This window comes from Enhydra lutris, unplaced genomic scaffold (assembly GCF_002288905.1).
Source record: "Enhydra lutris kenyoni isolate GAN:26980312 unplaced genomic scaffold, ASM228890v2 scaffoldscaffold9, whole genome shotgun sequence".
Lineage (NCBI taxonomy): Eukaryota > Metazoa > Chordata > Mammalia > Carnivora > Mustelidae > Enhydra > Enhydra lutris.
The window spans coordinates 36,127,374-36,154,528 of NW_019154093.1; the positions used below are offsets into that span (position 1 = coordinate 36,127,374).

Genomic DNA, 27,155 nt, shown 5'->3' on the forward strand with positions numbered 1-27,155 from the left:
AGCTTAGAAGATATACTTCTACCCCACAAGCCATTCTGTGAAACTCCCTTTTCAGAGTTTACAACTATAGGGATTCCAAGTTCTCAACAGTCCATGACCGTATAGTTGCCTACACTTGCTGGATTGCCTATATCAACCTGTCATCGACAAATTATAAATGATTATAACAGCTACCATTTGTTGGAAATTTCCCAAGTGCCAGGCATTGGGCTAGGGGATTTACGTTGATTGATTTTTATTCTTATACAGAAGCGGTAGATATTGTAAGAGGAGTAAAATGAGGCTCTGAGATGTAAATAACTCATCCAAGGTCATAGTCAGTAAGTGGTTGAACTTGGGTTTGAACATAACTTCATCTGAGCCTACAGTCTCTCTTTTGACTCATGCCACACTAATGTCTCCTAATGAGAAAACCCAATGCAGAGAGATACTTGGGAAGTGCACTTACTGTAAGTTACAGGAGTTAAAAATGGTGAGGCCAGAGCACAGACTGTCAAAGAACCAACAGTTTTCTGCAATAAGTTGACCACCAGCAATATAAATGCTTTTGTTCTAAGGACATTACCGTGTTGATTTTTAAATTATGGATTTTCTACTGCAAACAGGAAAATGGTGGTTTCCTCTGAGTAGAAACAACAAGCAGCAGCTAGTTGCCATAGTAGCGGAGATAAAGTTAATCTTGATTAGGAATACAATCGCCAGAGAGGGACAGCAAGTAAGGTAAGGAGTCAAAATCAGACAAGAAGTGTTTTTCACCTGGAATATAGAAAGTCAACGGACAGAAATGGTAATCATTTTCAATTATTTGAAAGGCCACCCTCTACCAGAAGGGAAGCACATGTTCTAGATTATTTCAAAAGGAAAATCCAGGATTTTTAAGTGGAAATTACGATGTGATAATGGAAGCCAGTTTTCCACTAAATGATAAGAAAGAACATTTAACCATCATAGTGTTTCAACTGGACTGAAAAATTAAACAAGCTGTCTAGAGAACAACTAATTCATCACTGGAATGGGAAGGTGATGGCAGGGAGGTCGTGCCTTTTGGGAGACCCCAGGGTGAGTGAGGCTGGACTAGATAGACTCTCAGGCACCTTACAAAACAAGAATCTGCTTCTCTGAAGAACTGCAAAATAGTCAATTCCTGTTGAAAACAGAAAATGGCAGGTAGGGGCGGTGGATGTTTCCACTGGGCAGAAGCACCAACTGTAGCTCATCACCATAACAGAAGAGGTAAACTCCAGTCATGCCTGGGAAGAAAATATTTAGGTGAGACAATATACAAGAGGGAAGACTCTGTGGGGGATTTTTTCCTTCTGCTCTAAACAGATGACCCAGAGATAGGGCAGTGAGGTTAAGAAAGAAGATAAAAAATCAAGTCACTCTTTCCTCTGTCTTGCAACCCCTAAAACACTGATGCCTCTTCCTTGGAATTTACAGCCACCTCTCACTATTTTGGCTTCAAAAGTCCATTAAAAGAAAATAGACAAACACACAGCTAGGGCATAGCTAGAGTAGTAGTTGATTAGCTCTCTTGTAAACACTAATATTGCCTTTGGTTTCATGAGCCTTGATTCACCTTCAACCAAGAATTTGTTATAAAACATCTTACCACTAAAGTCAGGAATGGAGAGGACAGGGCTAACCTCAAACTCTCCTTTAAGAAAATCAACCACATTGTAAATTTGCAGGACTTGTCTTGGAAAATTAAATTATTACAAAGTCAACCTCTGCTAAGGCACACAGCTGCCCTTATAAAAGGGAGGTGCTGAAAGCATAACAGGTTTTCAAAAAAAAAAAAAAACTATACTGATTCATCTTTCCATATTAAATATGAATAATATGTAAGAGAATTTTCCCTATCTCTTCATCTCCAGGGCACTCAAAGCATTTACAGTCTCATTATTTTACACAATGCTGGTTAAATGGGTAGCAAAGATTACTATCCTCCTTTGATTTCTAAGAAAGCAACTACAGAAAGATTAAACAAGTAAGTTGCCCAAGGTTGCTCAGTAATTGAGATGCTTGAAGTTTTCCATTCAGGGATTGTTTCAGGAACTTAGTTTTAGGTTGAAGTTTTAGGAACTTAGTACCAAAAAGTGATCGAAGGAAGCTCACCTGAGCCCCCATGTCTTACCTATCTCTTCCCCACGTCTCACACACACCTGAAATTTTTATCATCTAAGCACAAAGTTGCCACCATGTAGATCTCAGACAAGCATATCCTACCAGACCAGTGCCACCACCACAGAACACCTGACTTGGTTTTCCAGTCAGAACTGACCCACTCCTTTATCAAGTGAAGTTGATTTTGCCTGGCTATGTCTGGGAAATTTTTAACCCCTCAATTAGCTATTAACAATTGGTTTAACTCAGACGAGACAGAGGAGAAAATAATAGTGGCTGAAAAAAATGCCTCCTCCATTCTGATTACAAAGGAGGCATGATTAACGAAGTTTCCTTTGTGTCTAAGCTCCATTCTGAAAGCCAGAGAAAGAGCTTTCCACTCGCTTTGTTGACTGCTGAGTCTTTTCCTACTTGTCTCATCACCCACACAATCTGTTCATAGCCCAGAGAGACAATCCAGCCAGTCTGTGGAGAGTTCCTAAAACATTCATGTCGTGAAAGCAGACAGGATGAACAGGACCTCATCTCAACAAAGGATGATGGGACATTCAGCAAAAGAGTTCACAAAGGAAAATACCGACCGAAGGCCCTGGGCTGAATGGATTTGCCCACAATGTCTAACATAATGCCCGTCCTTATGGGTATTTGTAAACCTTCTGGTCAATTTACAACCACCTCCAGGTTTTGTCCCCTAAACGCACTGCTTTTAGAATAAAGGGCTTAAAAAAAAAATACAATTAACTAGTTAAGGAAGTCCAAATCACTGCTTTATTAAGGATCCTCCTGTCTCTAGACCTTTAAACATAAAAACAAAAGTGAGACAAAGGTTTCCGTTACCAACTCAGCCAACTCAACAGTTGAGATAATGTATATAAAACACTTAGCATATTGCCAGGCACACAGTAAATGTTCAATTAATATTTTCTAACATTTTATAATATGTTTTGTTTCTTTAATAATATTCTTAAATATGTCCTACCTATCTACTCAGCTAAAACAGTGCTGATTTTTCTTTGGTGCACTACAAAAGATAAGCACTATCTACGCCATCATCTCCATCTTCTTATACATCATTATCATAGATCCTATTGCTCTATGGTAGGTTATGACTGGGACACTAAAAGCAAACCTAGTCTCATAGTCGGCAAGTGGTCAATTCCCAAATTCATTCATTTCATATCCAGTGCTTTCTTTCCCTAACACCATAGATGAGCAGATGAGCAAGTCTTGTGCCTCTTTACATTACTCAGAACTCAGTAAAGTAATAAATGTACCTTAATCACCATCTAAACAAATTTACTAAGGATTTTCTATTAAAAAGAAAAGAAATGGATGGAAAGGTCAACATATTTGGCTTTGAGAAAGACATGCCTCTGTTTTTATTTACCAAGGAAAAGCATTACTAGGTCCCCTTAGCAAATAATAAAAGCAAGAAGCAGCATGGGGATTGAAAAATACGTCTAGGGAGGCAAAGGGGGCTAGAGTCAGATCTCTTGATATTCTGCTCATGGCTTTTTCTATTAACCTCATTTTTTTTTTTTAAGAATTTATTGATTTATTCAACAGAGAGAGAGAGAGAGATCACAAGTAGGCAGAGAAGCAGGCAGAGAGAGAGGGGAAAGCAGGCTCCCTGCTGTGCAGAGAGCCCGATGTGGGGCTTGATCCCAGGACCCTGAGATCATGACCTGAGCTGAAGGTAGAGGCTTAACGCACTGAGCCACCCAGGCGCCCCTCTATTAACCTCATTTTTAATTCAGTGCCTTAAATGAGGTGAGTCTTGTCAAAGATTATGTACACCAAGTTGTGCTTCAAATGACCACTCCATGTTTTAAAGGCCCAGGTCAAACTAGTTCTTCAAAAACAAAAACAAAACAAAACAAAAAACCTTTTTATCTGATCTAAAAAATGCTTAGAACGCACTCTATTTCACCCAACGTTGACCTTAATGACAAACTGTCTAATGTTATTGATCCTGTCTCTCCAATCAAATTTAAGTTGGTCCAAGGCAAGAACCACGTGTGCGCTTCCGTCTGTGGCCCATCACTAACCCAGTTCAGGGATTATAGTCACATGTGCTGCCTCATTCTTTGTTCTGCTTCACAGACTCTAGGATGTCCTAAAGAAATGTCAAGTCATTGTAACATCTACTCAAGTTTCCCAACCATCCCCAGAAATACTGCTCTGCTTGGGTGGTCATTAAAGTTTCTCCTCTGCCTTCAAGAACCTCATTTTAGCTGCTGGGACATCCTATTGCCATCCATTTCACACAGACATCCACTCAGGAGGATTATGTTTTGCAATGAGCTTCACTTCAAAGTCAGCAGCCTGGTCAAGCTCCAGGAATTGTCACTAATGATCTTCACCAGCTACTTGATGCTCAACAGTGGTACAATGCACGCACACACACACACACACACACACACACACACACACACATCATTTCAACCACTACTCTAGTTGGAGGAGCTACATCTCACAGAGGTTGGGTCCATACCTGATTTTATCTCTTATTGCTACAGAAGACTTATTCCATGAAACCTGAGCAAACTCTCCAAACACACCTTCTGCAATATAGCAATGATCTCCATCAACCTATTCTTAAACCAAGATGCAGTAAGTGAATCAGTCTGGGGTCTTTTGGTTGCAAGAAAAATGAAAATATTGCTTAAAGTTGCTTTAGCAAAAATCAAATGAATCAATCAATTAACAAGGTAAAGCTGAAAAATGTCCAGAGACAGAACAGTCTTTAGATAGAAGTTGTTTTGAGAAATCACATTATATGAACAGATCTCACTTCTCTATAGTCACTGAATTCTACCTTATATTTTATTAGCTTCATTTTCAGACTTCATTAGAGGGTGAATTCAAGGCTCATATTATCTAGGTTCAAGTTCTAGGCTCATAACACAGTTCTAGGCTCATATTATCTGGGTTCAAGTTCAGCTAGAAAAAGAAAAGATATCTCTTTCTGGTGGCCTCCAACAAGCCTCAGAATTCACACTGAGTAGACCAATTTGAGCCATGCGTTCACTGTGGCTTGGTTATGTGCCTATCACTGGATATAGAGGAGAACATTCTCTTCAACTGCACAGATGGACAGTGGAGATGGGCTAATGCAACAGGGCAACTCGGGGTCCTGCTATCAATAGAATTAGGCTGAATCATCCTCCCCAATAAGTCTTCTCTCTTTCCCTAATCTCTAAGAACTAGTATTATAGGGATGAAAATAAAGGAATGAAAAAACCAAATAAGTTGCAGAAGAATATAAATAGCCAGAAAGTAAAGGAAAATAGATTTATCCTCACTAGTAATCAAAGACATGTAAATTAACAGAAGATATTCTTGGCACATGAGAAAACTTTTAAAAATAAAAACAATGCCCAGGACTGGCCAAGAGGCAGGAAGATGAACACTTCCAGACTTTTTTTTTTTTTAAGATTTTATTTATTTATTTGATACAGAGAGAGATCACAAGTAGGCAGAGAGGCAGGCAGAGAGAGGGGGAAGCAGGCTCCCCGCTGAGCAGAGAGCCCAATGAGGGGCTCAATCCCAGGACCCTGAGATCATGACCTGAATGGAAGACAGAGACTTAACCCACTGAGCCACCCAGGTGCTCCAGACTTAACCAATGGGTTCTGTGGTGGTTATTAATAATCTGAAAGGCAAGTTGGTAGTCTCAATCAAAATCTTTAAAAATGAGCATGCCTTTTTTTTCTTATTTTTATTTATTTTAGAGAGAGAGAGTGCCCATACATGAAAGCAGGGGGAGGCGCCAGGCAACAGGGAAAGAGAGAGGGAAGGAGACTCCCTGCTGAGCATGGAGCCAATCACAGAGGGTTCCATCTCACAACACTGAGATCATGACCAGGCTGAAATCAAGAGTTAAGACACTTTAGTCAGCCACCCAGGTGCCTCATGAACATAACTTTTGACCTAAGATAAATTCACAGAATAAAGTTTCTAAGGAAATGATTAAGGGCATGAACAAGAATTTAAATACAAGGAAGGTTTCCCCAGTATTGCGAAAATACAGCCCCCAAAATGGAAATGTCAACAGTGTCCAGCTATAGGAAATTGGGTAACTTAATTATGGTACATCCATTCTATGGGATATCATACTAACATCAAAAATGGCCTTTTGAGGACTCTATACTGGCATGACATAAATAACAGAGGAAGGCACACCAAGGTGTTAATGCAGTGAGTGACCACGCCACAACCCCATTGACTGGCTAAACATACTAAATTAGTTTCACTCTCAACTAGGTGCTCCCTAGCTCCTTCTTAAGATTTACCACAGGGTTCTAAAGACCCAGATTCTGCTGAGGAAAAAAAGATCAAAACATCTGGATATTCTCAGGAGGCTGAAATTTGTTGATCCTTCAAAGAGATATTCCTTACATACTCAACAATTGTTTATGGGAATATCTGAGTGTTACACCAGGTAGAGGTGAAGAAAATGGACCCCTGATGGCATTGACTTTTCCTGAAGACAGCTTAAAAAGTAATGTTTGGTTAACATACAGTGACTTCTATGGCAAATCATTCTCTGTATCAAAAAAAAACAAAAAACAAAAAACAAAACAAAAAAAAACACGAGCTTTTTTTCCCAGTCTTCATTGTATCATATAGCAATTAAAACTTCAAATTCCCAGAGTAATTCCACCCAAACAAATCTCACCAAGTCAAACTTTCACAAACAAAACTCACCCCAAACACAGCTATTCTTCCTCTCAGTTTCCATAACGTTGAAACGTGAATATCTTTGGTGAACCTATCTTAGAGTGCTATTACTAACACCAAATGAGAGGGTTTATAGAAATTGCTTTGAAGGATAAAAGCACTACAGAAATGTGAGGTAGTAAGAGTATGAATTCATCACCTAAATATAACATAGACTCAACAAAGCCCCCAGGAGTCCATGCCAAGCCTCTGGCTCTCCCACCATCTCTACATTATTTTCCCGTAGTCATTTCTAAGAGCCAGACATTGGCCTGCAAAACTTCCTGCAACAAAAGGACAAGGCTGTCTTTACTTTCAAACTGGCCAGGAGGATCATAAAAATACAGTGTTTCTAGCTGTTGAAACTGAGGTATTAAATAATGGTGGGAAATGCCAAAGATACTTCGAAAAACAGACAGTCATACCTGGTATAGATGGGAGCCTGAAGTGGAAAAGGAAAGCAGTCTGAACAAGTAGTTGGATTAATGGTTTTCATATTCTCTCATTCAAGCCATGGCCAATTAAAAATCTCTAAAGATAGAAGCTTCTGAGACTGAGAGTTCTTTTAGAATTAGCACACAGTCCTAGTATGAGCAGTATCTTAATAGAACTCCAAATATCTTCCCAAAGGAAATCACTCCTTTAAAAAAACAAAAAACAAAAAACAAAAAAAAAAGTTGTGTCTTGGTAGTGCTGTGCCTCTATACTACAGACTTACATCATGTTTCTTCTACAGTCTCTTTCCAATTTTGAAGAATGGTAAAAGTTTAAATAAAGCATGGATGGGTCAATAATAAGTACACTGAAGTTCTTAAATGCCCTTCTTTTTAAACCTCTACCCCAATTACATCCCTCCCTTGAGGATATTTACAATCTTCTATGACACATGCTCTGTACCTTCTTGGTTCAAGGAAAACACACCTACAGCATTTCAAATTAACTACTGACCCTTACTCTCACACTATAAACAAACCCTTTTCAAAATCTCAATTGCATTGTGTCCACATTGATTAAAGCTTGAAGCCTGGTGACCTCATGTGGTGTTAACTTCTCCCATGCACCAACAGCATTCTGCCTTTCTACTCAATTACCCCCTTTGGTGCCAGAGGATCGCTACCCAATGAACATACACAATGGACTTCTGCTTCATTACACTAATCAACAGCAGGATAGAAATAAGCAGAAGAGGAATAAACAAGCTAATTTATCATGAGGACAGAGCAAGCTTTCACCAGTCTCGCCATGGAAAACTTCAGTGGTTAACAGGAATATCAATGGTCTGGGGGTGATGTTTATCATCTTACAGATTATAGACAGAGCCAACACAGAACCTCCGTGATTAAAGAATCTTGCCGAATAGCAGGTGTGAACAAAACCCATCCAATGCCTTCGAACTCTGGGGTCGTATGTAAAATCTACTTCATAATTATTTTGAGAAGTACAACCCAGGGCTTTGGATAATGTGGACCGACACCCTGGTAATTTGCCCCAAGTGTTCGACCTAACTGTGGGGCCTCTCTTATTCATCTTTGACGCGGTGGTCAGGAGGGACCCAGCCTCTTTGTGAGAAGGATCTGGATGCCTCCCCTCCTTCATTAGGCATGGCAAGGGCACAGCGGCTGATTGAATTAACAACTTCGGAGGGCTTCCGTCCCAGTTCCCAGACATTAGCACCATCATCCAGAACAAATTAAAAGTCTCACAGCAATTAAGCAGATTTTGAAAATGAATTTCCCATGGTTCAATGGTTCAACAAGCAATCTTGAGTTAAGTATGTGAGGAAAGTTTAGAAGGAGGAGAGGAGGAGCTGACTGCTGGATTTCCAAAGTAAACATTCAATTGGTGAAGGCATCAACAATAAACTTTTCAGCCTCTGCTAACTAGACTTTTCCACTTTTTTATATGAAATTAGAAATATTCAGGGCGCGTGGGTGGCTCAGTGGGGTAAAGCCTCTGCCTTCGGCTCAGGTCATGATCCCAGGGTCCTGGGATCAAGCCCCGCATCGGGCTCTCTGCTCAGCGGGGAGCCTGCTTACCCCTCTCTCTCTGCCTGTCTCTGCCTATTTGTGATCTCTCTCTCTCTGTCAAATAAATAAATAAAATCTTTAAAAAAAAAAAAGAAAGAAATATTCAGTCACAAAGAGAAAGAAAAAAATTAACATGGATTTGTATTAAAATGGTGGATCTCAGGAGGATTTTTCCTTTGTTTTTAATACTTTTAACATCATTGTATTTTTGTTCAAAAACATAAAAATTAGGAGGGAATGAAAATGTCTGATCCTAATCTCTAGATTTTAAATGTATACAAGGCAATCTAGACCTGACTCTAGAAGCATCTACATCTCTCTGAACCAGTATGGCCAGGTTCACAGCAGGCGAAAAACTTGGGTGAGCTTCCCAAAGGACTCCAGGTGAATCAGCCCCAGGAACTCCCTCCTGGGTTAAAAGAATAACACTAACAAAAAAAAAAACAAAAAACCAGCACCTAGCATATTCTAAGTGCTTATTATTTATTTGCCAGGGACTGTACACATTCTCATCTCATTTAATGTCTTCACTTGTGTCATTTAATCCTCATAGAAATGTCATGAGATGAACATTACTGCTCCCATTTTACCCATTTGAGAGACAAGGAAACTCAGGCCCTAAGGTGAGGTCATTTACTTGGGGCCACAAAACCAGCAAGTGGTGGGGCCGGGATGTGCCTCCAGTTCTTCCAACCCCATAGTTCCTGCTTACATTTAGAAGAGCAAACTCCCATGGCCAGGGTGGTTTTACCCAGTCTTTAGAGTCCTGGGTGGGACCATAGCACACGCACACACACACACACACACACACACCAAAAAAAGTGTCATTATTTTAGAGTGAGAGAGTACAGGATGACATGATGACCCAGCTGAGGAGGGACCCCTGCCACCTTTCTTTCAAGACCCTACATTCTCCCAACACCAGAGCCTCCTTGTCCCCTTACTTCAGGCAGGCTTTGCATCCCTCTCCCCGCATTACCCCCCACCCCTGCACCTAAGAGACATCCAAGTCTAGCTTCCAAGTAGCTCTCTCCTTGGCTTTCACTTCCTTCCCTCCCAGTTTACATCTGCTTCCTAAACCTCTCCTCCCATTTCCACCTGCTCCACTCAAAAGTCCACAGGCCCAAGCTCTTCTCCCTCAGGCACACGCTGAGCACAGCACGCACATTTCCATACCCTTCAGGAACCTGGAAGACTAGGTGCAGGAATTCATTCCCACACATCAGTCTGCAGGCTGAACACAATGGAATGCAGAGGTGGTTATCTGAATGTGTTAGACTTTCTTGTCATGGGCAGTTACAAAATCAGACATCATAAATAGATCACCCATTTCTCTGAAGAGCTGCAGATGCGTCAGTGACATTCTTAAGAGGGAAACTCTGAAAGATGCATTTCCCATCTTTAAGAGCTTATAGAAAATTAAAGAAACTGTGGTCTTCTTCAAGAAGCCCCTAAAACCAGCCTTCACGGAACAGAAGAAACACATTGACTTCTTAAAGAAAATAGAGCATAAAATTGCCATTATCATTCGACGTTCTCATTGGACTATTCGAAGTTTGAAAAAATACAGAGAGCAGTGTGGTCCTTCCTCCCAGCAAACTTTATCACCCAAGCAGTCAGTCAATTCTCCGCCCTTATGGCCAAGTGAAGACCAGATATGTAGATCAGACGTAACAGTAATCAGTGTAACCATAGGCATGGATAATGAAACACTCCACTAGTGGTCAGGACACTTCCTTCCAATCTTACTGTCTTGCTGTGACTCCTCTAGGCCTTAGTCTCCATAATGTAACAGGAGAAAGTCCCTTCCCAGAACTCCAAAAATTATACACTTCTCTATATCAAAGCATACGAACAGTGAAGGTGGCACAATATTTTAAATTCAAGCGAATAATAAGAAACCCCTCCTCATTTAATTATAAAAGAATAGCTTGGAATACAATGTCACAAGTTTTGGGGCAGATCTTAATGCTGAAGCATTTTAGCTATCTCTGTAATAAGACCAAACGCAAAACGTTCCTTCCTTCCTTCCTTCCTCTTTCTTTCTTTCTTTCTTTCTTTCTTTCTTTCTTTCTTTCTTTCTTTCTTCCGTCCTTCCTTTCTCTGTCTCTTTCTTTCCTCTCTAAGTATTTCTGGGCAGCTCTGCTACACTGCACTGTGGTAACCACTCAAGAGAAAGACAAGCAAATTAGAGCCTTCCTTACTCTCACATAGCTTACAGTCTTACAGAGATTGTATTTTCATCTTTATTTTTTGTTTATAACTCTTATAGCATTATAATTGTAGATAATGTCTCGGAAGTAGTTAATATTTTATAAGAAAAAGATCATCACTTTTTTCCTAAAAGTATGACTTTCAAAGGTCTTTGTCATTTACGTTATATCTGGAAGCAAAAAATTTCCCAATGGATGGGTGACTTCAATTTTATAATTTAAAACAGAACAACTGGGATTCATTTTGCAGCAAGCATGGATGGAACGAATATACCTCACGCACGTATTGAGTGGTATCTATAAAAGTCTCGCTACCTGGGCTTATCCATGCTATAAAGAGCTGTGAAAACTGGTCCAGCATTTTAAAAGACAAAACTTAGGATTCAAATTAAACCTTGGTGAAAACTATCACTAACTGCCTCAAAAAGTGAATCACTCTAATTCACCAAATGGGTAAATGACATGCTTTCTAAATTGCTGGCTAGCATGGATTGTGCCTAATAGAAGGCTATCAAGCAGGGCTTCTGGGTTTCTAATTTTATATACACTAAGAAGCAGAAATATCCTGCCATGAGCCTAACCAAACAGAGGATGACTCAAAAGAGAGAAAGAGAGAGGAAAGAAAGAGACAAACAGAGGGGGACGAAAGAATAAACCTTGAGTAGTTAATGAGTGACAACTTGTATCAGGGAAATAGCTAACATATATGGATGGATCTAACACACAGATACAGCTAAGTTAAGTTCATTAAACCCTACAAACTCCCTATGCAGGGGAAATTTTATTTTATTTTAAGGAAGCTTTACACCTAGTCTGGGGCTTGAACTCACAATCCTGAGAGCAAGAGTTACATGCTCGACCAACGGAGCCAGCCAGGTGCCCCAGGAGAAATTTTTAGATGCGGAAACTGAGGCTCACAGCATGTAAACGGCTTGTCTAAGTGACAAAGCAACTTTGCTAACAAACCAGATCATACCCATTGTTCAGCCATAAAACCACATGCCATCAGTTAGAAATCTGATCACTCTGAAGGGAAGGATCAGTACATTCATCAAAAACAGAAACATCATAAGGAAAACCCTGAACCAACACCTTCCTTATAGAGTGACTGTTTCCCAGGAATCCCATAAGAAGTCCAAGTCATCAAGGGCAGTTTTCAAAATTACTACAGCAGTTCTGCTCAGCCAGGAGACTTACTCTAACGTGAGAAAGAGGACTTCCCTGGATGGAGCTCCCAAGTCCTGACAAAGAAATATTATCGTCTCAAATATATGCTTATGTTGATTTTGTTCAAATCCCAAATGCATTGCTCATCCTTCTCCCAAACTCTATTTTCTCTCCCCCCGCCTTTTTTTTTTAATTAAATTTTATTTTTTATAAACATATAATATATTTTTATCCCCAGGGATACAGGTCTGTGAATCTCCCCCTGCCTTTTTTTTAACAGGTGGGTGACTTAGGGAGGAGGGGAATGGGAAGATTCTTCTGATACCTATAAAAAAAGAAACATGCTAATTGAAAGGTGACCTTAAGTGTTTTTAGTTTAAAAATCTTGTGTCTACAAATTACTCTGTTTATTTATCAACCGTTACCCAGAAATATCATGTTCTCATAGTGAAAAACTCTTTTCTGTTTAGGTATGTTTAGAGAACGGTGCTGGAGATTTAAACCAGTTCTCTCAGGGACCTGCAAACTTCGTAAAATAAAGAGGAAGGGTGGCTAAAAGGATGCCCAAGGTCCCAGAGTTTCCTGTTACAGCTGAGCCCCACCCCACCCCCCACTTATAATTCTGAAGAAGCTGATCCTTTTTAAGCTTATAGAGGTGTGTTCTATATGTGACAGCCAGGCCCCATGGTTCAGTCTTTTCACAGCCTCAGTAAAAATCTTATCTACAACTTCCCTTACCCAGGCATGCTGGGGCTAAAATTGGAGCCCATTTCACACAAGCCAGAACTGGCTCAACAGAACAGAGAAAAGAAAGAATGTGGGGACGTGTCTTTTCCACATTTAAGGCATTCCATTCTCAGGGCAAGTTACAACCTAAATGAGAGCAGATAAAATCTATAAGAACCCAGAATAAAAAGAACAGGGCCTCAAAAGGACTTGATTTGCCTTGAGAAAGGGCTGGATTTAATAAAATATGGAACCCAGGTTTTGGCTGTGATCACCTAAAGACAAGCATGTTAAACAAAGACTTGAAAGTCGAGATTTGAGACAAGAATATATGATGGGGAAAGGACAGTCTCTTCAATAAATGGGAAAACTGGACAGCTACATGCAAAAGAACGAAATTAGATCACTATCTTACACCATGCACAAAAGTGAACTCAAAATGGATTAAAGACTTGAATGTAAGACCTAAAACCATAAGAAGACAACATAGTTGACGAGCTCCCTGACATTGGTCTTGGCGAAGATTTTTTGGATCTGACTTCAAAGGCAAGGGCAACAAAAGCAAAAATAAATAAGCAGGGCTACATCAGACTAAAAAGCTTCTGTGCAGCAAGCGAAACCATCAACAAAATGAAAAGAAAATCTACTGAATGGAGAAAATATTTGCAAAACAGATAGCCCAAAAGAGGCTAATATTCAAAATACATAAAGAACTTCACGTGCCTGCCTGGCTCAGTCAGTAGAGCATTAGAGCATGCAACTCTTGATCTCAAAGTCATGAGTTTGAGCCCATGCTGGGTTTAGAGACTATTTTAAAAAGCTAAACAAACAAACAAAACAAAAACCTCACATAGCCCATTAACAACAACAACAAAAACAAACAAATAATCTAATTTAAAAATGGGCTGAGAATCTGAATAGACATTTTTCCAAAGAAGACCTACAGATGGCTAACAGACACACGAAAAGATAATCAACATTACTAATCACCACGGAAATGCATATCAAAACCACAGTGAGATGTCACCTCACCCCTGTTAGAATGGCTAGTATCAAAAAGACAAGAAATAACAAGTGTTGGCAAAAATGTGAAGTAAAAGGAACCCTGGTGTACGGCTGGAATGTAAGTTAGTGCAACTACTATGTGAATAGTGGAAAACCTATGAAGGTTCCTCAGAATATTAAAAATAGAATGACCATATGATTCAGCAATTCCACTTTTGAGCATTTATCCAAAGAAAATGAAAATGCTAATTAAAAAAAAATATATATATATATGCATCCCCACGGTCATTGTAGCATTATTTACAATAGACAAGCTATGGAAACATCCTAAGTGTCCAATGACAGATGTGTGGATAAAAAAGATGGTATATATGTGTATATGGTGCATATATACAATGGAATACTACTGAGCCATAAGAGAGTGAGGTCTTATCATTTGCAACAAAGATGGACCATGAATATATTACGCTAAGTGAAATAAATCAAAGACAAATACCATACAATTTCACTTATATCTAAATCTAAAAAACAAAATAAATGAACAAACAAAACAAAACTACGAGAAACAAAACAAAACAGAGAACAGATTGGTAGTTAACAGAGGGGAACACGGTTTGGGGTTAGGCAAAATTGGCAAAGGAGTCAAGATGTACGAACTTCCAGTTATAAAGTAAATAATGCCTGGGGATATAATTAGTTTACAGCACGGTGACTATAGTCAATAATATTGTATTGCACATTTGAAAGCTGTTGAAAGACTAACTCCTAAAAGTTCTCATCACAAGAAAAAACTACTTTGTAACTCTGTATGGTGACAGATGGTAACTAGACCTATTGTGGTGATCATTTCACAGGATATACAAATATCAAATCACTATGCTATACACCTGAAACTAATGTGATATGTTAATTAGACCTCAATAAAAAAGTCCTTATTCATTCCCGCTAAATCAGAGGATGCAGAAAAAAACAGTGCTTTGTAACTCTGCTTACTTTCAACAAAAAGGCAGAGGAGGCAGAATTTACAATATAACGCTTATACCTCTGGAATTACAAGAATATGCACGGCAGTCAAAATGGCATGGAGCTCTCAACATTTTAAGCTCTGTTTTGGCAATTTGAATTCTCTGCTTGCAATTACTTTCAGAGTAAAGAGGTGGCAGAGATAAAGAATGAGCAATTTTGTTGTCTCTTTTGTATGCAAAACAGACCAAAAAAATATAGGGCATGTCACTTCCCCCAGACTCACTACGACTTCAGAATTATGCTTGCTACCAGACATTCCCCGAAAGCAGAAAAGTTTGTCACAGAATTTTAGACAAGGAAGCCTCAGACTAATTAAGTCCTAAAACTAAACACAAAGATGGTACTTTGGTTGGATTAGTAAGGACCGCAGTTGTGGGGTTTTTTTTTTTTAACTGAAGTTTTAAATTTACATCTTCTCAAGCAGGAGGAAGGGCATGTACCACACTCAGCAGGCAAGGGAGGAGGAATTTAGTTGTCATTTTAAATTCTGTGGTGTTCTCTGAAATCCAAACAGAAGAGCTTAACGCTGTATGTAATTCCACTGCTATAAATATTAAGTATACAGGGCACCTGGGTGGCTCAGTCAGTTAAGCGTCTACCTTCGGCTCAGGTCATGCCCCCAGAGTCCTGGGATCGAGCCCCGAATCAGGCTCCCCGCTCAGGGGCGAGTCTGCTTCTCCCTCTGCCCCTCTCCCCCACTTGTGCGCACTCTTGTGCTGTCTCACAAAAATTAATAAATAAAATCTTAAAGAATATTAAGTATACAAAGGCACTCATGGCAAGTGAGAAGACCCATAGCTTTAGAGCAGACTGTTGTCATACTGGCCTATAATGTAAAGAGGCCACCAAGGGGGGGCTTACTGAGATATGAAATGACTCGCCTCTATCTGGGAGACTCCAAAATCCTGGGCATTTTTCCTTTATCCTCAGGTTACCTACTATACTCCAACATCTCTCTGCTGCCAGTGAATTTTGGTAGCAGATCATCTCAACTCTTGTAGACTTAGAAAATGGCATACCCAAGCTCCATTAAAATTGTGTATAAAGCAGGGGTGCCTGGCTGCCTTAGTGGCGGGGGGTGGGAGAAGCATGTGACTCTTGACCTCAGGGTCGTGAGGTTAAGCCCCATATTGAGTACAAAAATTACTTAATATATTTTTTAATTGTGTATAAAGCAAAAGTAATGAACAGATGTCAAATATAAGCATGAGAAATTCTCCCAGGAATAAACTGTGCATGCTTTAGGACAATGATTTAGATTTGCATTCTTATTTACTAAAAACTGGTAACAATATTAACATCTACCATTTGGGGAAGGCTCATTAGGAGACATTTGGCGATAACATGGCAAATAATGTTAGAAAGCAGGATAATCTCTCTGTGCACTCTCAAACCCAAATCAGATATATTTTGGGTGATTCCCATACCTCCTGAATCTGGAGGTATTTGACAAAGTGGTAGTAATTCAAGGAAGACAAAGAATAGAAAATGCCTGGGAGACTCAGTCTGTTAAGCATCTCCCTCCAGCTCACGTCATTATCTTGGGGTCCTGAGATTGAGCCCCGTACCAGGCTCCCTGCTCAGTCGGGAGTCTGCTTTTCCCTCTGTGCTCTCTCATTCTCACTCTTGCTCTCTCTCAAATAAATAAATAGAAAGTTTTTAAAAAAAGAACAGAAAATAAACAATGTCATAGTTAAGTTGCCCCAGATCTAGAAAGAGGAACAGAATAAAAAAAAAAAAGTAGGAAAGATGGATATGGTGTTAAGCGGATGGCTTCGGTGTAAAGTCCTCTGGGAATCTCATCATTGGTGGGCCAGGTTCAGTGAGACAGCCCAATGGGTGCCATGTCTTGGAGAGGGTGGTCCGTCACTGCCATCATCCATGATGTAGGAGGGCTCTGTCCCACATCACAGTCGACGGGGAAGCCAAGAAGCTCTTGTGACTTGAGATCACTGAGACCACAGGCAGTCTGGAGAGCCCGAGCCTGGTCTCCCTCCATGGTGTGGTGCTGCCTTGAGATCAGGAACTCTCTCTTTGACAGGGGCTCAGCCAGGACTAAGGGAGCAGTTAACGGGCCCCCCTGGTCTCATGAGCTTAGTTGGCCTTGTGAATCTGGGCTTTGCAAAAAAACTGAGCCAATCATTTACAGATACATTACTTTCTTTCTAACGAAAAATCGTAACGCCTTGCCAAAACAAATGTCATAACTTGGCCTCTTCTTTCAATTACCTCTGCTCTCTTGGAAATATCTATTTGTGGATCAAGCCTCTGAGTTAACCCAGGGAATTAAGGAATTTAAGAAGGCCCTATAATTCCTAGGGGCTAGTGAAGAAAGAACACCTCTTTACCAGGAAATATTAAGAGAATGGAATAGGAAGGAAAAAGGGGGAGCAGAAAATTGCCCTTGAAGGCCCAGAATTTTAAAAGGTACAGAGATAGAAACACTAGTTCAATTTGGAGGAAGTGGATGGTATCGGTTATAGGTTTTAGAAATCCAAGTACACAATATGTCCCAAAGAGATAGCCTCGTAGGTCTATAGAGGGCTTAGTTTTTCTTCCCCACACCCACATTCCCCTCTCCTGTATTCAATAGCATATGCAGGATCCATTCTGTATGCTAAATCCAGGAGGCATTCAGGGCGTTCAGAAGTTTGGTTGTTTTGACACATTTTCAATGACAACTCAGTTCCTCTTTGCTGTGTACAAGAATTTCTTTTTGGAGGGAGCTGGGGAGTTATTTTCTCAGGTCTGGCCCTCTCTGGTATGGTCTGCAAGCACTGGTCAACATTGACAATGGCTGCTGTATACAAAACTGGGATCATTTGTTTAGGAAGTAATAGGGCAATGATTAGTACCCATGCAGTGATCGGAGTATGTGGTTTGGGAAAGAGGTAGAAACAGAAAAGGAGGAGACTAAGCTTCTATCTTTTACGGAATCTGTGTAGAATCAATTTTATTACACTCAACACCTTGTTTCCTATAGAAACTGAGGGAACAACAGGAGAGTGGCGTTAGACATAAGAACATGACTTAGGATTTGGTCAAGGATCATGTGGCTTGAGCGCCTACCCTCTCATCTACTGTCTCTGTCCCCTCTGGAAAGTTCCTTAAATGAGCATCTGATGCATCTGAGATCTGGAGAAGGCACCTGCTTCTCTAGGTCATTAAGACAGTTCTGAATCAGTACATGTAAAATACTTTCCAAAGCCACTCAATAAATCCTCATGGAGCAACAAATCATAATTAACCAAATCCCCCACTACTGGTCTGAGGACAATCTGATTATTGCTTTTGCTCCCCTATAAAATTTAATGAGAGGGACGCCTGGGTGGCTCAGTTGGTTGAGCAGCTGCCTTCGGCCCAGGTCATGATCCCAGCGTCCTGGGATCGAGTCCCACATCGGACTCCTTGCTTGGCAGGGAGCCTGCTTCTCCCTCTGCCTCTGCCTGCCATTCTGTCTGCCTGTGCTCGCTCTCTCTCCCTCTCTCACTCTGACAAATAAATAAATAAAATCTTAAAAAAAAAAATTTTAAAAAAAATTTAATGAGAGGAGGAACATGGTGGAAGCAGGGGAGCAGAGGTGGTAGTAAAAAGCAAAGAGGTGAACCTAAGTATTTTTGTATTCCAAAACACAAGTTGTTCTTTTCTGGTATTTAGCAATCCTTTTAGGTTAGCCCTATTATGAAAATGGTAATTGCAACACATTTCATCATCAAGTTTGAAATCAACAATGCCTCAAGCTCCCCTTCACCCCCATCCTCCTCCCCATTCAGAATCTTCTCTCAGAAATGTCCACATTGGGCACATCTGTCTATTCTCTTAGGCCACCCTTATGACCCCTCAGAGAAGACACAAGACATAAATGAAACAGACATGATCATTCCACGTCTTGATGGTCCCTGTCTCCCATTATTTCTTAAGAGTCTCTATCAAAATTGAGAGCTGCCAATCCCTGAATAGACAAAGTCTATCAGCATTTTTTCCACAGAACAAAATGTACCTATTGGTGGAGTCAGCATGAAAGCCTCTTCTTTGAGATGTTCTCATTATTAGGCATGGGTGTGTATACAAACAGAAATTTCCTTTGGAGAAGAGAATTGTCAACTTCAAGTAAAAGGTTCTTCTTTCCATTGCTCTACCCTGCCAATCCACACCCTCTATAAGCCTCTCCAACTGGTTGATTCCTTTTCTTCCTTTGGAAAAGTCCTGATGTATGTAACTGCAAAAATATGTTAAAACACTAACTTGAGAAAATAAAATCGAGTAAGCTTCCTTAAAGTAGAACTCAAATGCTTTTATGGATCATGAACTTAGCTGCTGAGCCAACTAGATGATTCAGAACCATTACAGGAACGAGTTTGAACCTGTAAGAAATTGGTCAGATGGGCATATGCAGACTTCTCAAAAGGTGTCCTCCCTTAGCCTTGGCCAGGCACTGCTGTTATGTAAAGCTCAACTCCATTTATCATCATACTGGATTTTTTTTTCTTCCATTTGATGGGTTACCTAATGATTAAAATGAGAAAGCAGCTCCATTTATAGTGTTACTCATCCTCTCCTTCTGGATTTAAACCACATTTATTCAATCTTAAAAGTCAAGGCTTTGGGAGATGGGGGCAGGATAACCTGATGGTTGAGGACTGTGGCTCTGATGTCAGATGGACCGGAGTCCACTCAGAACTTTGACCCTAACTGGCTGGATAATCTTGAATCACTGGGTAATCTCAGTTTACTTACACGCATAATAGGTATAGTGCTACCAATCTGGTAAGGCTTTGCATGGATTAAATTGGGTAAGGTCTGGCATATTTAACTAACATGCTAAACATTTGCTACATTATTTTAGTAGTACATTTATTTCAAAATGAAATATTAATATAATTATTTGACAGTATAATTAACAGGGCTTCTCATTTCACATGTTCTCAGTAAATAAGTGAGAATTATCTTGACGCTAGACACTTCATCATAGGAAATCTTTTACTGGTGAACTTGGATTAAGAAGCACTCTTTTCAACCTCTGGCTCTCCTAGGTTACTCAGGCTTCAAGTCCCCTCTTTCCTAACTCCCAGCTGGCACTGCAACCCTATCCTGGGCACACAGCAGGCTCTAATCAATATTCTGCATGTTAGGTAGGTGATACATATGAGCTCTAAGCCAAGGACATTCATACAATCTCAAATTCTAAATCTCCATAGAAACACCTTTACGAGGGAGATAAGGTAAGAATATTTCTCCAGTCTATATGAATTTTTTAAAAAATTTAAAGGCCAAATTATTGCAAAATGTCAACTAGCTAGGAAAGGCTTAGAGTCTAGATCTGAATCCAGGCAGGAGATCTAAAAACCTTACAAAGCCATACATGACATGATTATCTCAAGGAAATGATTCTCACTTTGAATGAGGAAAAGGCAAAGTTCCAATAAAAGGCTAGACAGACTGTACAGAATGATTAGCTGAAAGCATGATTAGAAATTATTACAACAAGAATGATTTTGTTGCAATAACCAAGTAATTAATTTTTAAATCAATAACGTAATTTCCACTAAATTTCCCACCTTTTTACAGAAGAATTTTTGAGATTGCACAGTACTCCTACAAACCATGTTAGATACTCCAGTTGTTTAACAAAGAGAAAAAGAATGACATGGTTTAGTCAGGTATGAAATTCTGCAAAACAAAAAGAAGAATAAAATACGGGGGGGGGGGAATGGAATAATATCAACCAAAAGCCAACTAATTAGCTCTTTTGAGATTCTCACCAGCTACCCAAACACTGTAGGATTACAGGCATTACATTATCAATACATGCTAAAATATAATATATACCACAATAAGCTTAAAATCTAATGTACTGAGAAGCAAACCTTTACAAACTCTGCATAATTCTAATTTTACTTAATTTCTTAAAATCGTGCAGCTTCCAAATAAACAATAGTAGCAAAAACAAAAATTCACATAAATGGACCACAATCAAGGTTATCAGTAGTTCCCATTTAAATAATAACAGCACAATAATATGGGCTATATAACTGAAAAGCAGTAAATAAGTCCATGTAAAAATTGAGAAAACTGATTATATATGTTTCTGTGTGTGTGTGTGTGTGTAAAATATTCTCAGCATTAAAAAACAAAAAAGGTTACTCATGGTAAGCTTTTGAAAGAACACAACCCTCTCTCAAGATAAAATATGATATTTATTTGGAGTTTAAGTTTGGGATAGTCTCATTTATGGTATGCTTAAAACAATGCAATCATTTTTTATTCATTCACTTCTGATCTTCATACTTTTCACAGTTTTAGAACAGGTGGGAACAGTGACCTGCTTTTTCAACCAGTATATCCCCAGACATGACTAATTTGAAGCTGAGCAAATTGCACATAATGGGCCAGGGATTCAAGTTCATGATTTTTAGTAGGTTGCACTCTTGTTTCAGGGCACATGATCTCCTTCCCCGCCCCTCTTTTACCACCCCTGTAGCTGCCGCTCCCTAAATTAAATTACCAAACATGAAATCAAAGGGAAATTATTTTTTTACATTTTCTGCAGGCTTATTTTTAAGAAGGATAAAGATTAGGCTACATCTTTAAAATATTTTCTCTTCCTTTAGGGGTTCTTAAATGTTTAAACATATTCTAAATACTAAAAACAGTGATTTACAGAACCAGACTCCCTTTAATTTGTTCCCATCAAACCCAAGTCTGGAGACGAAATGCCACACACAGGGCTCGAGGTGCCCAAGCCTGTGCAGCTCTCACAGCTCTTAAGAACCCTTCTCAACACCTAAGAAAACAATCAGATGCATGATTTTATAATGGCTCAAAGTTTTTATAGAGGCATGGCATAGTTCAGTGAATTTTTGAATACCCCAAATTCTACCATATAAGATACTGCTTTCTAGAGTCTTTTTACAAAATATCATTAAAGGTTTGCAGTATAGAGACATCGGCACAAGAACAGCTAACAATCAAAACAAGCAGAAAACAAGAAAAAAACTTGGTTCTAAGAAGGCCACTGGGATAGGGGAATATTTAAGCTGGCTACATGAAAAACCAATCCCTCCTATTTGCTTTTTATCTAATGTTTAAATTTTCCCCATCAATTCTAGAAGGTTGCAACCAAATACCAGTCTAATCATAATCTAAAACTCTACCAACGAGGAAAATGAAACTTGTTGGTTAACTGATTTGCCTGGTCAATTTGGAGTGCATGGTTTGTCATGATTGTTTGGGGGTGGTGGTTGGTTGCTGTGTTTTGTATATATGTGCATGGGCTACTTATACTCTTACAATCAGGAGCTTTGCCATTACAGGTCCTGCTCTTCCTAGGTTGTCATGTTTTCTTCAATGGGTGGAGGATAACAGAGATCAAAAAGAAGTGTACAAAAAAAAAAAAAAAAAGTAACATCCTATGGCCAACTCAAAGCAAAGATTTCATTTGCTCACTCAGCCTCTGCAGATGCACTGAAAAGACACTTGATTGTCCCCAACCCCACACCTGACTTCCCACTTATCAGGGGAATTGAGCAGTAAAGACGTTCTCTTCTCACTGGAAAGAGTGGACGAGGAAGTTTCTGAAGTTTACTTCAACTTTCCAGCCTACAGACTGCTTCTTCAACTACTGATTCCACTCCTATACTTTCGTGAAATTTCACTCTTTGCTCAGTTTCACCTGCTTTTCATGTTAGGGAAGTCTGGTGGGAAAACATCCCACTAACCTTTTGTTGGTATTTCCCCCCCATATTTGGGTCTTGTACCGTACCCAAGTTCCTAGATTTAACAGAAAAAACAAACAAACAAACAAACAAACAAAAAACAAAAAATAAAACACCTCTAAATGGTTGAGATAAAGGCTAAGTCACTATTCAGTGTTTAAAGTGAACTGGATCTGATCTTTATAGTCTTCTGGCAAGTGGCCAGAGTGGGGACACAGCCTTGGCAATTGGGGAAGGAAGAGAGCTAAGCAGTAAACTTACACAATTTCCCCCAAGAAGTGTTACATGTAGATTTTTTTTTTCAAGGAAGTTGGAACTAAAGCAGTTTACCTACTGAGAAGAATCTAATTATAGGAAATATCACAAACTTTTTGAGATGGTTATCACGTATGGTCACCAGGCAAAAATCTCTGGGAAAAACAACCATTGGCACCACTTGCTCCAGAAAAGCCCCTCTTTGAACATACAACTGTTGTGATCCTACGGCAACTCTAATATCCAGCAGCTACACACCAGTGCTCTTGCACCTTTCTCCACAGAACCAAGATGCTAGAAATTCTATTAGTTCAAGAAGTGCCCTAAGAAACCTACAACAGTGGATAATGGGCTCTTCAAGGCTAGGAGATCAGCTTCTTAGGAAAAGAAAAAGAAACACACACCAACAAACACCAGGGAACTATGTGTAATGGTTCGCTGCTTGTGCAAAACCTCAAAGAGGATGAAGGTCAGACAGGGATAATAGGCCAATTTAATTCTGAAAGCACAAGGTGCAAGAAATTTTAATTATGGTCTGCCACTGAAATCACACAAGATCCAATGGCATCTAACTGCAACTGCTCATCGAGGGAGACAAGAGGTGTAATTGTAACCGCTGCATAATCACTGTGAGGGCACAGGGAAGGCTGCCTTCAGCTCTCAGCAGAGAATGTATTAGGAGCCTAGAAAAATCCAATACAGGGAAACATGGAGATTGCACGTAGCCAAACAGGAGCTCCTAACAGGAAAGCCAAACCCCGTTGTGTGTGTGTGCGTGTGTGCGTGTGTGCGTGTGTGTGTGTGTGTGCGCGCGCGCGCGCTTGTGTTTATGCGTTTGAGTGGTGAGCGTTCCAGGAATAAAAGATTAAGCTGTGTGGCCCAAATTGAGAATATGAGCATGGAAAACTCTGAAACCCTTTCTGCTTTGTGGATACATACACAGAGAGAAAGGCATGATCTCCTTCAGAAATTTCTGCCTCGGTGAAGCTTCACCCACTCTCCTTTGTTTAAAACAATTAGCTTGGATGTTAACAGTGATTTACAGAACCAGACTCCCTTTAATTTGTTCCCATCAAACCCAAGTCTGGAGACGAAATGCCACACACAGGGCTCGAGGTGCCCAAGCCTGTGCAGCTCTCACGCCCGCGCCGCGCGGACTCTCGCGAAGGGACAGGCAGAGAAAGCCCCTCCGTGGACTCTCCACTCCGCAAAGTTTCACCGATCCGCAAAGAAAGCAAAAGCACCCATCCGCGCCCGTCGCGAAGTTGGCGCTGAAGTTTGTGCCGGGATGTCCTAAATCTCGAGGGGTAAGGGAACGCGAGTGTGCGGCCAGGCTAGAGGATGGATGGAGATGGAGAGACAGCAAGAAGGAGTTTTTACGAGTGGAAGATCCGTGAGACCATCTTTTTCACCCGGAAGCCTGTTTGGCTCCCAGAGGTCCCGGAGGTGCTCGCCGGGAGAGGCGCCGTCGCCGGGGGCCGGGGAGCTGTCACCTGCGGGGAGCCGCTCTGCTAGGCGCCGGGGACGACCGGCGGCGGGGGGGGCGCTTCAGAATCACCGGCTCCCGGGGTTCTGAGAAGTGGGGGAGGGGAGACTCGCGAGAGGGCAGAGGGCCAAGAACAACACCTTTCGGATACGCTTTTCCCCTCCTGCCTCTCCAACTACCCGCAGCGCCAGCCAAGGACTTTCTCCCACCGCACCCTGCCGCATCCCGCCTCCGGGCCCACCTCTCAGACCCGTCCGCAGCCGCGACGGGCGGGTGGGGGGTGCGGCAAGGAAGCAGCCGGCGGGAAGGTCGGGACCCAAAACGCAAACTCTCACCCCCAGGCGAGGCGACCAAATGCGTTTATACCGGCAAAGATCACAGCCCCGTACCGGGTTAGCGCCGGACGCAATTCCCTGACTCTTCTGTTGTTCCCAATAAAGTCGATTACGTTGCCCTCCGGGAGCTGATTGGGAGGGAACGGAGAGGAAAAGGGGGGAACGCGGGAAAATGCGGGGGGAGCAGCAATCAACTTTGTAACCCAGCGCTTCCTCGCGCGATCCGTCGCCATGCTTAAGATTCCCACCCCCGCCACCCCCCTCCTTCCTTTCAAGTGGATACTGAAACTAGGCCAAAACTTTTTCCCCTCCTTTTCTCTTAGCCACTAGACTGGATTGTGCCCCACGGAGCCCCATGGAGCTCTGCTTTCTTAAGCACAATAGCCGGACTAATTAGATCATAGAAGCAAGGCAGTGATACTGTAACAAGTAGCCCGAGAGGCAAAGAGGGAAGGGGCCCGAAAAGACAGAAAGGGGGAAAAGTTTGCAGCTCTCGCACTTACCAATCAAGCCTCCCACCAGAAAGGCGATGATTTGGAACACGAGCAGAATCCCACCAACAATGCACAGCTTCTTGGTGCTCATGTTTTCTATAATTGCCCCAGCCATTTTTGCGCCCCCCTTTTTCTTTCCTCCTTGAAATGTTTTAGGGTGTGCTTTTTGCCCTCTCTCCTCTCACGCTCCCTCCTCCCTCGCCTCCTTTCTGGGCGCTGCAAAACTTCAGGGGTGTGGGAGCGCGGCGAGGATGGGACCGGGACGCAAGACGCCCGCACGGATTCCCCAGGCGCAGCCGGCTCGGGCTCCCCCAGTGCCCGGAGCTGTGATTGTGGCCGCTCCGCCGCCTGTGGACGCTTAAAGGAGCAGGGAAGCGGATCACATGACGCCGCCTCCCTCCCTCCCTTTCTTCCTCCCTCCCTCTCGCGCTTCCTCCCTCCCTCCCTCCCTCCCTCTCTTCCTCTCCCCCTTGCCCGCCAGTGCTGGGCTTCGAGCTCCGGAGGGTGCTGGCGTCCCGCTCTAGGGTCTGGCTGGCGGTCTGTCCCGCCCGGGGCTGGTGTCGTTTGAGGGTTGATGTTGTTAAGTGCGTTCCTCCCACCCCGCCTCTCACACGTTTCCTTTTCTGGTGCGAGATTTAAATCACCCACGGACAGCTTTGCAGACCTTTAACTTATGCGTTGACTTTAGGAAATGGGCGCCACCCGAAACTGCTAGAACTCTCTTTAGGAAAGAGGAGGAGAATTTTTTTAAAGGGACCCAAAGATGCTTAAGTCAAAGCACAGAGATGCAGACTAAAGTCTTCCGCTTCCTTTGACCTGATCCCAGCCTCAGTTATTTAGCATATACCCAGCTAAATCCCCCCACTGCACCCGTGAGGGAGCCCTGTTCTCCAGCCAAATCAGACCACTGTTCATCACCACATTATCCCCCATCGCATGGGTTTCCAGAGCCTTGACCCTGGCTCTTTAAAAAAAAAAAATATATATATATATATATATATATATATATATATATATATATATATATATATGTATATATATACACACATACATATATATATAGAACTCCATCGGAGTTTTAAACCTCATTTTAAAACCACGTTGTCTAAAGAACCTTTCTAATTTTCCAAATCGCCCCCATGTAATATTTCCTTGAACCCAACCCCTCCAAATCCGGTGTTTACATTCTTAGATCCTATTGTGAGGACTTGTGTATACACGTTTGTCTCCTCTTGTAAACTCCTGGGGGATAGGGACCCAGTTTTATTCATCTTTGTACCCATCCTCCCCAACCCCCCATGGTTCCTAACAAAATTCTAGCTCTAGTAGGTCCTCCTTAAACTTTTGTGGAATGAATAAATAAATAAATGTGAAAGCAAGCCGCATTTTGCATTTCAAAAGCCTGAAAGAGACCTTATTTGATTTAGATGGTACACATATTCAGTCGCAGTGTTTGTCATCTCTTTGTGAGGGTACGTTTATGTTTGTATTTAAACTTCTAGGAGAAAAGGAGGGTGGGACTCTTAAGAGAGTCATGTTCTATCAAGCCTAAGTTCCTGGGCCTGGTTTTTCCATGTTTCATAAAATGGTCATTTGACCAGCACAACTCTAGTTGCCCAAATAGACCCTTGGTTTGGTCACACACACACACACACACACCCCAAACAAGGTTTGCCACCCTTTACACACCTGGTTTCTTGCCCCTCCCCTCTATCTACACCCTCTTCATGCCAAGAGAAGTCCCCTGTCGTCTGCTATATTGCTGAACATATTGCCCCTATGGAAGATGCCATGCAGATTACCCTTAATGAAAGTATTCATTTCTAGTCTCCAACTAGACACTCTTCAGGGCCGGTG

At 41.3% G+C, this 27,155-nt stretch overlaps 1 protein-coding gene across 2 annotated transcripts in view; it reads right to left on the reverse strand.

Annotated features, from left to right (window-relative positions):
* Positions 1-25,712, reverse strand: part of LOC111143076 (wntless Wnt ligand secretion mediator) — a 101,247-nt gene extending 75,535 nt beyond the window's left edge. The window contains exon 1 of one of the 2 annotated variants that reach the window (XM_022496532.1): positions 25,308-25,712. In XM_022496532.1, the coding sequence (XP_022352240.1) occupies positions 25,308-25,413 (106 nt within the window). In that variant the 5' untranslated portion in view covers positions 25,414-25,712. The remainder of the gene's footprint in view (positions 1-25,307) is intronic. The other variant, XM_022496533.1, reaches the window with a different exon arrangement.
* Positions 25,713-27,155: the final 1,443 nt, after the last annotated feature.